General features: G+C 32.8%; 1 protein-coding gene across 2 annotated transcripts in view; it reads left to right on the top strand.

The window, feature by feature from the left end:
- Nucleotides 1–16,543, top strand: part of LOC132911303 (uncharacterized protein MAL13P1.304-like) — a 308,863-nt gene that overhangs the window by 246,425 nt on the left and 45,895 nt on the right. For both annotated transcript variants that reach the window (XM_060967865.1, XM_060967864.1), the window contains one exon: nt 16,188–16,330. In XM_060967865.1, coding sequence (XP_060823848.1) covers nt 16,188–16,330 — 143 coding nt within the window. The remainder of the gene's footprint in view (nt 1–16,187; nt 16,331–16,543) is intronic.

Below are 16,543 nucleotides of genomic sequence, written 5' to 3' on the forward strand. Positions count from 1 at the left end.
ATGCTAATCAATATAGAAGCTTAACTGGGCTGAAACAAAGCATTTGACAGAGTTCGCAGTATTTTTACGATTGGCAATTTGTATTAAAAATTTCCATAAACTTTCCATTTGCAGACTTATTCTTGCTTGGACTTATATCTTGACTGAAGATTCACCCCTATCAAAGCGAACGATCGTATCACGGATAATAGCAATATCCCAAGTTCAAAGCGGTTAGTAGGCGTAGCTAGAAGTAATCGAGTTAGCCAGCAGCGCGAAATTAACATAATCTACTTTTCACCCGCCTTATGTGATAACTACTTGGAAATCTCTTCCCTCGGGAAGAGCCGCGAAAGTGAAGAAGACATTGAAATATATAACACGGCTACATAATATAAGAGGGATAGCTACGGGAGCCTCCTAACTTCAAATTACATTGTGCACGTACCGCGATGAGACGAGGCGAGATGGAAACGCTTTCGATTTCCATAAAAGTAGTACGATCCTTTGTGGAATCTGACAGTCCCATCGACGAACATGCGTACGGACAGAAAACAAGACTGTCTGAAAAAGCAATCTGAAAATTTATGAGAGCCGAAACTAGACAAAATTCGAGCTCCTTGTTATTCTATAACATTTTGTTCAAATCCATATTTGTGCAAAAAAAATTTGATTTTACGGGAAGAATTTGGATTCAATTATCGATAATGGTACAATTTCCAAGAGAATCTAAAAGCTATTAATGTCTCCTTATATGGAATTATTAGGTTGTCCCAAAAGTTTCTTTCGTTTCATAAGTGAAATAATAGATGCACAACATTTTTTATTTTATATTATTTTATGGATTTATGTATGATCCATTTTGTAGTAATAGCATAAAATGGGTCAAACATAATTCAATAAAATAACATAAAACAAAAAATGTTGTGCATTTACTACTTCTTTATAAAACGACAGGAACTTTTGGGACAACCTAATATAAGTTGATTAGCTGTAAGAACGGCCGAATAGATCGTAATTCCTAACATCGTATTATGTAACAAAATATTATTATGATATTTATTCGCGTTTTAATTTGAACTTTATACAGTTACAATATATAGAAAATTGCATGAAATCAGTGTGAAATCAGTCAGTCATAAGCAATCTGAATTCCAAATTTCTGAAGAAAATTCTAAGCTAATTAAATAGCATAATTTCAAAAAAAATAAATTTAAGTCTGTTTAGTCTGTTAATACAATGAATGTTCCAAACACGATGCAAATATTTATAGAGCATAAAGGATTTTAAAGGGACGAAAAAGAAGATCTTGATACATCTACGCTCTGAGGGCAATTTTACTAATACAAATATATAACACGATCGTTTTACTGCTGAGAGTGAGATATTACTGTATCTGACCATATGTTATGGGGTCAAATTGTAAATCTGGAGCAATATTATTTTTTTACAAGTAATTAGCATGTATACCGATTGGTTTTGAATTATTCGTAAAATTATTTGTCGAAGTGACAACAACAGCTTTCAACGAGTTTGATCAAGTGATATACGAGAATTAATAACGTGTTAACACAAGCTGCGTCAATATTTACGACCACGGAGTAATTAATTACATACTTAGTAATTGGCTGCTAAATTTGAATCTACCTCGACACTGTCAACCAAAGATATATAAATTATCTGCGGTTGCTTGTTCATTCAGGAGCTAATTATTAGAACTGAATGTACCTTTTGAGTCCCAAACGAAAACTCTGTAATTATTATCTAGCGTATATTATACATAAAACATCATAGTAAATAGAATAAAAGATTCATAATATACATAATTTATATATTATTTAATATTCTAGATAGTTACTAGGTTATAAGATATGAAACGTTTGATCTCGCTGTATCAACTTTTACCTTCCAATGAATATTTCTACCTTCATAAACGTACGTCCTTTTAAAGCTGAGAATTTTCTTTCATATACGACTTTAATTTTTTAACATTTACGCGTGTAAGGACATACCTTTGAGATGTACTATTTAGGATGCAATAAAGTAAAGTATAGATCGTGAAACCTTGGTATATGTTAAACAAACAGTTAAAGTACGTATTTGCAATGTAAGTAGCTAATTACAATTTATATAAGAATAACAATCTAGTTAGTATTATTTTACAATATTATTTTTGTCACTATTTTTTGTAAAGATTATCCAAAAAACAACCCGTTATCCACTATAACACAAAGTTTCTAGCAAACAACGCACGCTCACGACATTTTCACTTTACATTGTTTATCTGTCGAAGCTTTTAGCCAGAAGAATACCACTGCAAAAACATTTAAAGTTTCTCGAGATTTGTAGCATATGTCATCGTCTCACAGTCGCTATACCGCAAGAGCGATGCTATTGAATTATTTACTAGTTTCTCTACGGAATTCTCTACCCATCGTTCCACCTTTTTATTTGTCGTCCATTCCTCTTTTACCAATTAACCACGTTAAACAGTAATTGCATTTTAATTCAATTACGAAGAATTCAGTGCAGAATGTTGCAGGCAAATGTTAAAACTCGCTTTTCTTCTTACAAATATGAAATAATTTTCATACGAAACTATCGATTATTGAGAATATGGAGTGGCATATAGAATTATTCCGAATATTAGAATAAATTCTCAACATTGCATCTGATATTTCAAGCTTCGAATGAAAAAGCTTTCTGCTGAAAGCTTCGAAGCTTGATCGTTATATAATTTATTCCTCATTCTTTTATTGCGAGGATTCATCGAAATATGTTATTTCACTGTGCTTTATTTTCCACTGAAAATAAACCAACTATTTCATGAAAAATAAGTTCTCTATATCGATATTACTTGCTTGATATAGCTGAAACTTCTTTAAGATATCCCGTTACGAGGTATAATAGGATGGAACTGTCTCAAACGTTAATTACATAGTCTCCATAATTAAGTCTTGACCGTTTCTCTAAGAAGATTTGATCGGATGCAATATCCTTTGTGTCTTTCGTTTGATACATTCAGACAAGGAAATCGATAAGCTTTTCTATTGCAGGAGAAGATTTTTTTAGAGAGATGAAATAGATTATTGATGAAGATTGATCACATTTGACAAATAATTCCATCCATCAAATCCTATTGCTGCAAACCCTTCAATCTTTGTTATGAAATTCCAAAGTTTTCTGACTCTTTCAATGTTTTCATTAATTTTGTTCTTCTATTAAATCTATCTAATTTCCTTAAATGAACTATTTTTCCTACCATTTTTTTCTCCGAACGCCTCAATTCGATTCTATAAATTGATTTTCTAATTTCCCCGAGTTTTCGAGCGAAACAACGAAAATCGAATGGGACGACGACAAAATAATTATCTGAGGGTGATAAAATAATTATGGGAGAACAATCGCGTGAGCAATGACTGTGGCTGACGTTTCTCAGATCCGTGCTCTACCTCAACCCTACTTTTTAGAATGCGAAATTTAGAACTGGAACGAACGGGACGAATTCGCTCGAAATCTAAGAATCGCTCTCATTTATTCCCCCATACGAGAAGAGGGAATTTCGATCAGCCACTCGGCTGCCAGAGTCGGAAATTAAAGCCACACAGGTACAAATAGAATCGAGAAGCCACAGCAGAAAGGCCTCGTTGAAAATTCATCTCTCGCGCTTTCACAACCTTCGATCGATAATTTACTTCCAGCTTTATTTCCCTTCTTTGTCCTCGCTCTTTCTACTTTTTTAATTTTCTCTTACTCACCTGTTGCCGTTACGTTCTAACACATATTTGATCTAAAACAAGTAACCGACTAAGCTTAATCAAATTAATTAAGAACTAATTCCATATCTAATTGTGTTCTCGCATTATAATTCTTTTCTACTTTTTACCGGCCACGCGAAACGTTGCTACCTGCATGTATCTGTGTTATTTCCACTTGTTAGCTAGTAACTTGCCTTCTTATTTCAAGCTTTATTTAAACTCCGATTTCAGGATCAGCTATTAGCTTTATAAAACGATATAAAAGAGATCAGTCTTGTTACCATGATTAGTCCATCATCAGGTTTCTGAAAATCTTTCCTGATATGACTTTCTCTCCACACACCACTATGCCAGTCCTAAATAGTATTATTTGTTTTAGTGTCTTTCGTAGTTTAGGCTACAGAAATCCCTAAATATCTCAAATTCGCTACACCACTCACAACAAATACCAAAAATTCATGCCGCGTGTGAGAAAAAAATAACTACATTTAGTCTGAATTGGTATACTTGAAAGGGAATTGCTATACTTAAAACTTAGCCGTGAAAAATCTCAGAACAACTAAACGTATTAAAATCTCGAATATCAACGCGTAACAACATTGCATTGATATTACCGTGAGTTCGACAAAAATTGAAGAATATACCATGGTATTCAACAGCTGCTCTTTCATTTTAACTTTTGGTTTTATCAATTCCTCTGGGACGTCTCTGGGTCTTCCGTTTTCCCAAAGCAGCAGCTTTGATCGTGACTATCGTATCGTGACACCTCCAAAAGCACAGAGAAACTCGTATTATCGTGTTCGAAGATCCATGAAAATAAAGTATCGTCTCCTATCGCTTGAAGGAAGACACGCCAGATTGAGCTGGCTCGAGGATAGCCATCCTAATCGAATACATGTCGATCCATCTTGCGTCCTTCGGATAAGAAAGCCACAATATTTCCATTGATGCACCTGCATGACTCATGCGCGTATACATATGCACCGTAAGCTAGTATGTATCTAGAGACTTTGATCGATTGGTTATGAAATACACAAGCACTTTACCAAAGTGTAGAAATTAACACTTTCGTAGATTTAACGTACTTTATACGACCCAATTTTATAGTATAAATTATGGGTATAAGATTTCAAGTAGAAAGATGCGCCATTTATGAGATATTAGAATTTAAAATAATTGTCATAAGATTAAATTGTGAATGTTTGTTCTTTTCACTTCTTTATCTACACAGCTAAAATTCATAAGAATATAAATTTGCATTAACATCCATAATCTATTTATGATAACTCACGTAATGCATATGTGTAAAATTGTATAATGTAGGAAAACTATTCGAATTAACTGCGAAAAACGATTTTGTTATTACATGTTATCTTCTGAAAATCAATTCCACGGTATCGTAAAATATTCTATTATGCTTCTCTATTATTTTATAATTTTTTAAACAGATTGCACCTTACTGAAAATACGTGTCTCTCGTGAGGCATTTTTATTGCACACATTGCAACTTCGCACATATTTTTCCAGCAATATCAATTGTTTTCCTTCTTTTCTTTTTTTGTCAAGAATTTGTCTTCACAATGGAACATATCCTGTTCCTATGAAATGATATTCTCTAGTACGTAAATCCTATTGAATCAAAGCTGACAGATATCCCTCAATAAGTCTGATTGGGTCAAGCAAGATAAGGGTCTCAAGAGTGGATTTAGTTTTTTGACTTGAATTTCAGTCGACCTTGTTCGTGATGTGAAATCCTATAAATCTAACCTAAATCTTACTCAAACTTTAGAATCTAAATTACACGTATAAGCTTTCAAGTAGAAAGACCTGTCACTGGTCAAACGGACTGATTGAAAGTAGAACATAATATTTTACTTACCGTGTTGGTTGACTTGATTCTACAATATCGTGTAAAGTATGTATATGTTATAAAAGCTTCCAAGTAGAAAGAGTCACTACTGGTCAGACATAAGTAATTGAAAACTATAAGTATATAAAATATAGTATTCTACTATGTTTATCTTATTTTGTACTTTGTAAATCAAATATTTATTGGCGGAATGTCCTGTAACTGATAGCAAGATAGACAATAGCTCGGCATGAAAAGATAAGTTCAGCCTTTTTCTTTAGAAAATGAACTTCAAATATTTGCCTGGTTAATACAGCAGCCATGTATCTGGATTTAATAAGAAAATATTTAAAATGAATTTCCTCGAAAACAAGACATTGTTATTACAACATTATGTAATTATGGTATGCATATATACAAAATAATATTGTTCCATATTCTTGATTTATTTTTTCATAAATGATTCAAATGATTGAACTTTTGAATTTTAATTCTTCGCAAAAATGTAGTTGCGCATTTCTGATTTATTTTTTCATACAGAGGTAATCTTCTCTCACTTGTATCACCAATTATATCATATATCAGCCTTATATACATTTTATGTACTTTACATTATTAAACTTGTTTAAAGACTCGTTGAAATAATCTCCACGTCAAAGTAGATGCTATGTTTAACCGTCGTGAACAGTAGTAATTACGTAAGGAAAACATTCTAACAAATCATCATGCAACGTGGCTCGTTCCAGTATACAAACTAATGAGGCAGTTAAGAATTTCTTGCTGAAATGCCGCCGGCAACTGTGCTCCGATAACTCTGCCGCTATTTTATCTCGACTCAAAGATTTCGTATATCCAATCTTAGTAACTGCATTGAACGTATACTCGAATGTCAGAAAAAATTCCTCTGAAAACTACTTCCAAGTCAATTCGAAGCATATCTTCAATCATTTACCCTTAACCTTAACTAGTACTTGGAACTTCTTATATTTCTATATTTGAAACTAGAATCTTGCAAAGTTTACGTCTTAAATTCTCGCAAGCTTGGCGCGCTGGAACTATAAAATTTTGAACTAGTACGTAACCTGAAGCATCCGCAACTTTGAAATCTCCAAGTTTGCAGTCACGAACTTCAAAATCTTTCGAATCTCGGCGCAGATTTCTCTTTGAGATTCTCGGAGCATCGAAATCCTAAACGTCAGCCTTCACAGACACGTTCGAAAAATGGCAGCTCCGTGAAATTAAAACGGGAAGCAGAAAGCATCGGTTTACAAAGGTTTTCTTCGAAGTACGTTTTCCTCGACGCTGCATCTCGCCTCGACAGTCTTTTTCACCGATGTTCTTTAGTCCGAGAACAGACGTGCTAACGTTACACAATGAAAAAAATGAATGGGGCCAGCTACCAGGCAGCTACTGCCTGCAGGTGTATATTATATACAACTCTACCAGAATAGGAAAAGAAAGAAAAAAGAGATATATACTGGGTGTCATAAAATATATGGGGCTATTTATGCCTCTCATAAGCCAAACTGATCAACTTTACTTTTTATCTATTTTTTAGTTAAATTACATAAATAAATTACATAGATACATTACTGCTCGATGCTGAAGGAACAAAATAGCTACTTACTTTTATCAGTTCACAAGAATGTGACACAAATAATGGCGATTTCAATGTAAATTTAAAAAACAGTGTTTGTAACTTTGTCACTAGCGTGTGTATTCTGATACGTTCATGGGAAATTTGAAGATGAAAAAATACACAGAAGGCGCATAATATAAAATCCAAAACGTAATGCTTTTTGCGCTATTCGATGGATAAGACAATTTTCTATTTTCAAATTTTCAAAGATTCATTTTTTTAATCATGTTCGTAAAAATGGGAATTTGCATAAATATCCGGCCTAATCATCGCATTTTCTCCATTTTACGACTTACGGAGCTGATGAATATATAGCTTCTGAAGGACACATGTAAATTGTAAAATTTTTGGCATAAAACAGACTTGTTCATAGTTTCAAAACTAAAGTTCGAATGACATCATCGTACGTGAACTTTGTCTTTGTTATATTGATATCTACAATCGAATCTGTATTCAGTTCTCAATTTTTTACCAACATCCTGTATATATCAGACAAGATGCAGTTGGGACGAATTCTCATCGAGAAGAACCGGTCTACCGGGAAATATTCTTGTTTCTTCTGTCAGCTCAGCTTCACCAGTTAGATTCCAATGGTAGAAAAAGGAGGTGCAGAGACCGAGCAGACGTGGAAATGAATGTGAAACCGAACGAAGATTCATAGCCCGACGGGAAACCCTCTTACCGCCCGCATGTTAAGACTTTCGTAAACATTTGCACTGTCTATGTAGAGAAGCGACAGCTAGTTTCCTCCACAAATATTGCCATGATCCTTCTCTATGTGTATGTGTGTATCAGAGGGGAATCGAAACGATAGAGAACCCAAAGATAGAGAATTAGGAGGATCGTGCGAAATCAGCTAATTTCTTGGCCACGAACCGCCCTGGGGCTAAATTATAGGTCTGAAATTTGATAAGAAACAGCTAACTGGATGGACTGGTCGGAGATCGATTCCAAGTCCTGATGAAAGCAAGCCGGAGATAAAAGCAGGATTCTTTTATCGAACTTTAAGATCGCGTTCTTTTTCCGTGTAAAATCAAGGGAACGACGCTTATTCATGGAATTTTGTCTGCTGCTAAAATATATATGCATTTAGGACTATCGTGTCGAGTTAAATATTTATAGAGTTATCTTCTGAAGAGGTAGAAAGGGATACACTTGGATTTGCTTCTTTTCACAATTTCTTTAAAACATTTATATCTTATTTGAATTATAAGCGTGGATTAGAAATGAAACACTTTTTATACTTTTATACTTTTAAAAAGATTATCTTTATATACAGAAGATCCAGGGCGATTTACATCTGCATCAAGGGAAGGAAATCTACAATGATATACTATCGAAATTCGTAGATATTAATTAATTAATTTCGACTTCCGACTGGATGATTGAAAGCTATTATACTTGCAGACCTTCTGCTCTGGCTTAACTCTTTTCCAAGGTACGTCAAATTAAGAACACACTTGTAATGTACGATATAACCACATGGTGTTCCAACTAAAATGTAAAGAACAAGAAACGAGAGGACGTGATGTACGTGTTACGTTTCATTAATTTCTTAAAAATTATTCTGCGTACTACGATGTTGGCCAAAAGTTTGGATATAATGCGCGTTCTATGAAAGTTAAGAATTAAAACAAAAATCTTAACTCAAGATACAACAGAAGTATATACAGATAATTTCTAATTATCCGGATGTATGTAGAGAACTATCGCAGGTCTTAATATATTTATTAACCAGAATGTGAATAAATTAATATTCAATAGCTCGTAGACTATCTCTCGAGCCTTTAATAATACGAACAATTGTCATGTCAAAGGGTTTTTAAAGCATAGAAGATGAAACTGTCAGGAAAATTAAAATATACGAGGAAGTGAAATAGAAACATATACAGTCAGACATACTTAAGACCATTGCTGCAGAAATTGTAATGAATTCTAAGTACAATATTATAACAATTGCTACAGATAATGTTCATTCACATTAATTGAGACATTTAAAAGTCCAATTAGCCAACTGCATTTTCTACATATTTCTCAATTTCAATAGAATTATTTAATCGGTTTAGCTTTTATGTGAGTCAATCTACAATACGACCATAAAATCTACGATCTACTGAAATAAAGGAAATGTACACTTTCACAATCCTCAATTTTCGAAGCGAACATTAAAGAAAGAAGGAAAGAAGTTTCTACTGTTGAATGTTAAACGAAATTACTATTACCGTAATTGCTACCAATCCCCTGAGAAATGTTTGAAATAATCAGGGAGACAATTAAAGGGAAACGGTCCTGACTTTTTTATTAACGTTGTAACCGACATCCTCTAGGATCTGAAGATCTGCACACCAAGTAATTAGACACCTGGGAGTGTAAAGATCCGCGTTGAGTAATTAGTTTCATCGGAAGTCTGAAAATATCTTGGTAGTATGTTAGCCTGAAAAACGTTGAAATTATTATGCACAATTTAAACCAGGGTAATGAGAACAATTTCAATTATACAAAGCTATAAATCGTGAAATTCTCAAGGTTGCCAAGGTTTACGAAGTATAAAGCGTAAAGAATGAGAACAGCTTGCGAAATCGCATTTGTATACCGAACGAAATACAGTATAATTTGTTGTTACAAATGTTAAACATAAGTTTAATCGTTTATCGTTTAAGTCGCTTTTTTACGATCGATGGGTCCAACTTAATTAACCGACTATAAAGAGATTCGAAATAAAATACATTAAATGTATATTCGTATTTGTGATATTATTAAATTATAATTGTATTAAACGATGATATATTTAATTGAATACTAAAATAAAAAAGTTGGTAATAAACAAAGATACATTTCGTCAAATATTCTCTGTTTTACCTATAAATTTTCTTATTTTAATAGTAACGATTATCTTATTAATAATTATCAAAATATTTCGTACAAAACAGGTTTAAATTATACTGTATTTTATATTATGCATTACTGTATACTGTATAACTGCTACATTATATCATATCAAATTTATGCTTGATTCTCCTACTTAATTACACTTTAATTCAAAGTTTAATTAAATCTAATCCCAGAATAAATCTGGCTTCACATTAGCGAAAATAATCTAAAAGTAATCTAAAAGGAATTACATCTAAAACGTAATTACTTTGTAATTTTTGTGAGCATCTACGCCAAACCATAGATCGAAATCTTTCAAACGATCTATCAACGTAACTACCATTAGCTAATGCGAATCATTAATTAACGAAACAACCGGTTCGCGTGAATTTCGACGATAAAATTTGTCAAATTTCACACTTCACGAGACGTTAACGTTGGTATAATACAATGTGGTGAATTTTCTATTAGGATAAACCGACCAGCTGGGACATATATATAATCTCACGGTTCGATTCAGCACCATAAGCAAATGTGACAGGGGCACCATCATTGAAACTTTAGCATAATGTCGTAAATTACGAACTGGGGTGGCTGTAATGTCCTTTCATCCTCGCGATTTGTTCCCGGTATTGGTGTACAGATAGTTAGGTCGAGTATACATATAAACCGATACGATTCAACAGGTGCTACTGTAGCATGTGAAACTACACGAAACAGTGTACTAGGCAGAAGAACCAGTCGTGGAAAATCGAGCTTTTATTTAATAGACATATGAATGATTTTAAAAAGAAAGAACTGTTAAAATGCTCAGAAATAGAGCGAATGATCAAAATAACATATATTTGCCAGACGTGCAATTTTAATTTTTTCTAAAAAACAATGTCTTCTAAAGCATTTCACATTTTCTACTTATTATTATAAAAATTTCTATTCCATTGAAAATCTCGGTACATATTGTAATCAGTTAAAAGAAAAATATAAATTTTATATGACTGTCGCGTAATATCTATTAGATTACTAAAAAAAATCCAAGTATTCAGAACTTAATAAGTTACACAAGTTTTCATTGGGAAAGTTTCTTGTCACTGAGAATTCCAAAGTAGTTTTATGAATTTTACGATCCATGGTGGATAAACGAAAGTATTATGAATTTAAAAAGAAATATTAGTATTCAGGGTAAACTTCACACTATTCTCGTTTAAGATATCAAGTTAGACACTTATTGTTTTACTAAAAATCCTCTTCTCGAATTAATAAATTATTTAAAAGTTCCCTATTAAATATCTTTAAACAGCTTCAAAAGTTTGATAGCTCGTGAAAAATATAATATTTTATATTGTTTGAAACGAAATAACATTGAAACTTCGTTCACTTTATTCAACGCGCGATAACGTAATAATTTATTCGGCGCATAATAAACGAATGAGACTTTGTCAATTTAGCCGCGAATTTGTTTCTTTGTCGACGTTTTGCGAAACGTCCCCGTTATTACCATAAGCTGATTAATCGATCCGAGATAACCGACACAATAACGAAACAATTTGCAACGCGGTTCATAAATCGTCCTTGTTACCATATTAATTTGAAACGCGATCGACAACAGTCGACCGATGAATATCACTATGAATTGATATAGAATAACAAATAAAAGCGGTCATATTATATATATATATCTTGCCAGCTGACACTATGAATTTTGGATAGGTTTAATTAATTAATTTCGCATGAGAAACTCTTCAGGGATTCATGGCTCGTATGTTTCGCTATTTGAATATTTCATCAACGGAAAAGATGAAACTGAAGTAACTATTTAATATATTATATTTAATATTTAATGTATATTATATAACACGATCGAAATGTTTAATTAATTGTGTTAAGATGTGCATCATGACGCGGAATGAGGGTCAATGTACATACGTAGCTCACTTATACGAACAAGCTATCGTTTAACATCAATTACGTGAACTCATAGCTGAGCGTTTATTATTCTTACAGTTATATGAGCGCGTATTCCGACGTGGTCGACGTTTGATACGCAACTGTATGTTTGAATGGAAATTGTCCTTCAGCCTCAGTTATGCAATGTCAGTTTCTATTATCGTAACAAATAAGAGGAAATGATGGATATGACTAGTGCCTGTATTATTTACGAAATTCATCGATTATCCGAAAGACTTTGTTCCTCGGCGCGTTTGAATAAACAAAGTTTCACTGTAACCGAGAAACAAATATAAAGAGAGATTTAGAATGTTGAAGCTTAATTACTTTGGACTATGAGCACAAAAAAATATTAATGTATGATACGGAAGAATATTTTGATTTATTCAATTCTTTATTAAAATAGTCAAAAACACTTTGATGTGTTCTATTGACTCAAAAAAAAAAAAAAAAAAAAAAAGAAAAAAAAGAAAAAGAAAAAAGCAAAAGAATGTAATATCTGATGAAAGTCACAAACTTCTAACATGAAAAGATCGAGAGATTTTCAACGAGTAATATAAAAGTGGGGGAATAATTCGTTAAAAATTATTGTTTCCCAAATAGTTCGTGAAATTAATAATTCGATAAAAGTTTATATAATGTCATACTTAGCTTCATACAAAATTTCATCTTCAGTTTCCAAAATATTCATTCAAAAAATCAGTGTGTAGAACATATACAACGCTTCAAAGTTAGTTAGAAAATTACGCAACAAAATTGCATTAGCCTTTGACGTACGAGTCTCAAATGACTCATCAACAAGTTTCTAACAGATATCAGTTTGATTGATCATTTATCGATAACAATATTCGTTCACATTTCAAAACCATCCTTTTCGAAATGAAATAATACTTAAGTACTTTAAGTAGCCTTTAATTCGAACGACACTAAGCAGCACTCTTGTTGAGAATCTCTTGGTTAATAGAAGGAGAAGATTAAATATTCATCGACTTTGAAGTTTTTAGTGAAGCATACTGAAGGCTCGTGTTACTAAATAGAGATGGAAAAGGAAATGAAGAAATATACGTTTTAAAACTCGCGTTATTTTATTGTCACGTAAATGTCGGCGAAGAACAAATAAGTTGTTAGAAACCATTTAAGAACATTCAGTCATTGTAATTGATAGTGTTATTCTATTAACAGATGGTGCAAGACAAATTTACACGATACAGAAATTATCGCCATGAACCTGCAGACAACGGTAATTATTGAAGACAGTATATTACGTTTCCAAGATTCATGGTCTCGTTACGAGTACTTGTAAGTTAACTTGCAGTGAAGCTTCTTGCAGCATGCTTTGTTACTTGGAAATAATCACAAGTATAGGAATTAATTAAGGCAATTCAACAGAATCTTCTGAAATTTATAACCTTCCAAAACATTAATTTTGAGGATATTGGATGAGAAATATTTGAAATTTTGCGAAGTTTACCTGCAAAAATAATAACTCTACCGTAATGAAGTTCCACATGCGTAATTTGATTGATTAATAAATTTACTTCTTTAACAACTCTATGTAATATAATACTTAAGGAAAAAAATTAACGGTGAAGTAATATCGAAAAACATACTTTCCTAGCGGTTTTCGCAAAGCGTTGGAATAATTCGTCCGCGTAGAGACAGTGAAAGCAAGAAACGGAAGAATGACTAACATTACGCACCGTAAAACAAATCGACAAAATTTCCTTTTTAATATGCTGAAATGTACAAAACTGGAAATAATTCACAATTGCTTCGAGCGCAAAATGATCCATATTCGTTGAACAAAAAAAAAAAACGTGGCTGACATAAAATATTCAACGATTATAAATTACAAATAATAATACGTTTTACGTTATAATAAGAAATACCGTGCTGATAGCATAGGAATTTTATAATGCAGAAAATTCATTTTTCTATCTATTATACAATGTTTTATATGCACATAGCATACTATGTAAGATAAATGACAAATTACTAAATACTAAATACGTAGACGATCATGTATATATTGCAATTTAATTTATTTAATTCATTGCTATTACAAATTAATTAAATCACCCGTGTACTCGTCTTCAATCATTATTTTATTCCATTTGAAGTTGTTCAATGTTTGACCCCAATTCGATTTGATGCTAATTCGAATCGTACAGCGATGCAAAGTATTTCTACGGTCGAACATCTTACAAAATAAGATTAGTTCTACTTTACATGTGTATTTACAAATCAAAAAACATGTGCAATATGCACAATTTCGAACGCTCAGCCAAACTGTGAAATGGTTCGACGTGTAACCAACCTTATTGTTGTTTATGGCATGTGCTATTGGAACTTGTATCGTAAGGCAAGCGGTTAAAGAAAATGAAATGTCAAATCAAATTCGTTCGTATGTCAGGAAAAGTTAGACAAGCACGTAGGATATAAGAACACGTTCGACAAGCCGTGTGAGGAACAAACGAAGCGTAAAATTGTAATTTGGTCTCTTCCAAAATCAGAAGTAAAAAGAAAGTCATCAAAAATTCTGTCACGAGATCCTAAACCGCAACCACGTCCTTGTTTCCAACAACTTTCGAAGATACACACAACTGAAAATTAGATTCGTCCGCGGTGGACCAGAGAGAAGGGAAATTCCGAAAAAATGGACAAGCTCGTCGCGTTGAAGTTTCGGCCATGCTCTCAGATAGAATTAAAACGTTTCGGATTACGTGAAATTTGATTCACTCTCCCCATTTCAAATGCAACAGAAATTGCGAACGAGATTCACAAACCTGATAAAATTAAAAGCATCGTGTATTCCTTGGAAATTAGATAATTTTTAAAATACGCAGCATGCTATAACAACGTTATTATGTACAACGTTAGATAATAGCATCAAACAGACTCCATGTAAACGACGTTAGCTGGAAATTGTGTTCATCTATCGCAATTACCTTCGAAACCAATACTAGTAGCTATTAAAATTAGTAGAAATTTATGCGATCATAATTCAAAAATTGTTTCTAATTCTTTAATGAGATTTATATAGTAGAAATGGGAAATATCGCTGTTTAGAATGATCTTTAAAATGATTCTTGAGATATCGACGTTTAAAGAGAAGCGCAACTTGTAACGAGTCGCCATTTCTGTCTTTGTCACGCGCTCCTATCTCTCACTCGCTCTCGCTTTTTAACCTGCCCCAAGCTTGCACCGCGTGACCTAGTCTACGGCAAAAACTGAGTCAGCACTATTAAGCTATTTACATACTATTCACATTGTACGCACTACGGGGGAGAAATGTGGGTCACGGTGTGCCGATATTTATTTATAATTTTCGTACGTAAACAAATTGACATTGAAAATCCTGCCTTGGAAATTAAATAACCCTCCAGCCCTGGGCGAATCGAAATCATCTACTACATATTCTATCAATTTTTGTTAATTTAATCTGTAGGTTATAAGTCAACAAACAAATATATATTTTTCTTTTTCGTATTGCATTAAAAATCTCATTATGGTAAACTTACGAACGATATAAATTTCCTTCGCGATTTTATACAGAAAAGTATGTAAATCGCGGCGGTTAAAGTATCACTTTAAAACAAAATGCATTTTCAAACACTTTTCTTTTTTATCCTTCAACCGTACTATTCTAATACTATTGTATAATTTTTCGTAGTGTATCTGACAGTCGAACAAAACGATCAAACGATGAAAGACGAACATTTCTGTAATACGACAGATTTAATCAAGCTACTTTTAAATATATAATGATTGAAATTCAGCAAGAAACTGAAACCTGATAACGTACTCGTTCCGAATTTAAAAAATGCACTGGAAGACTAAAGTATGGAAAACTGAATTTTACGGGGAATATTAAAAGCTAACATTCGAACTGTTCATTCTTTAAACGCGAATGCATACATGTATCCCAAGAGTTAAAATCTTCATTTCTATTATTTCATATTTATGTCGTAATAAATAACGCGGCGACTTTTTCTAACGATCGTGACAAAAATTAATCGTAAATAAAAATGCATGAAAAATGAACGATATAAAAAAAGTATAATAACGTTTTGATACATGGACAATGTTATAAACTAGCGTACTTAATTATAAAATTAATTTCAGCGTGTCTTGATTTATGTTCCAGGATCGATAAGCAATATAGACGGCGCTGAATACAACTGCAATAAAACTGCAGTGCGAAAAGTTATCAGTGGAGTCGTTGGAGCAGCAAGCTCGGTCACATCCATCCAAGTAGCAAACCTTCTTCGACTTTTCCGAATACCGCAGGTACGTGCCATGAATTATAACTTCCAAGACTACGTTTAAAGCATTCCTTTGTATCAACTTGAGTTCTACATTCATTTGTATGTACGATGAAGCAAGGCAAATATTTTTGTAGAATCAAGAACAGAAACATTTTACAGAATTTAATTTAGAAAGACTGTAACCTACGTAAGAATCACATGACTAAGTGAAAGATCACACAGTGGATCAAATAAA

Source organism: Bombus pascuorum, chromosome 10, assembly GCF_905332965.1.
Source record: "Bombus pascuorum chromosome 10, iyBomPasc1.1, whole genome shotgun sequence".
NCBI lineage: Eukaryota > Metazoa > Arthropoda > Insecta > Hymenoptera > Apidae > Bombus > Bombus pascuorum.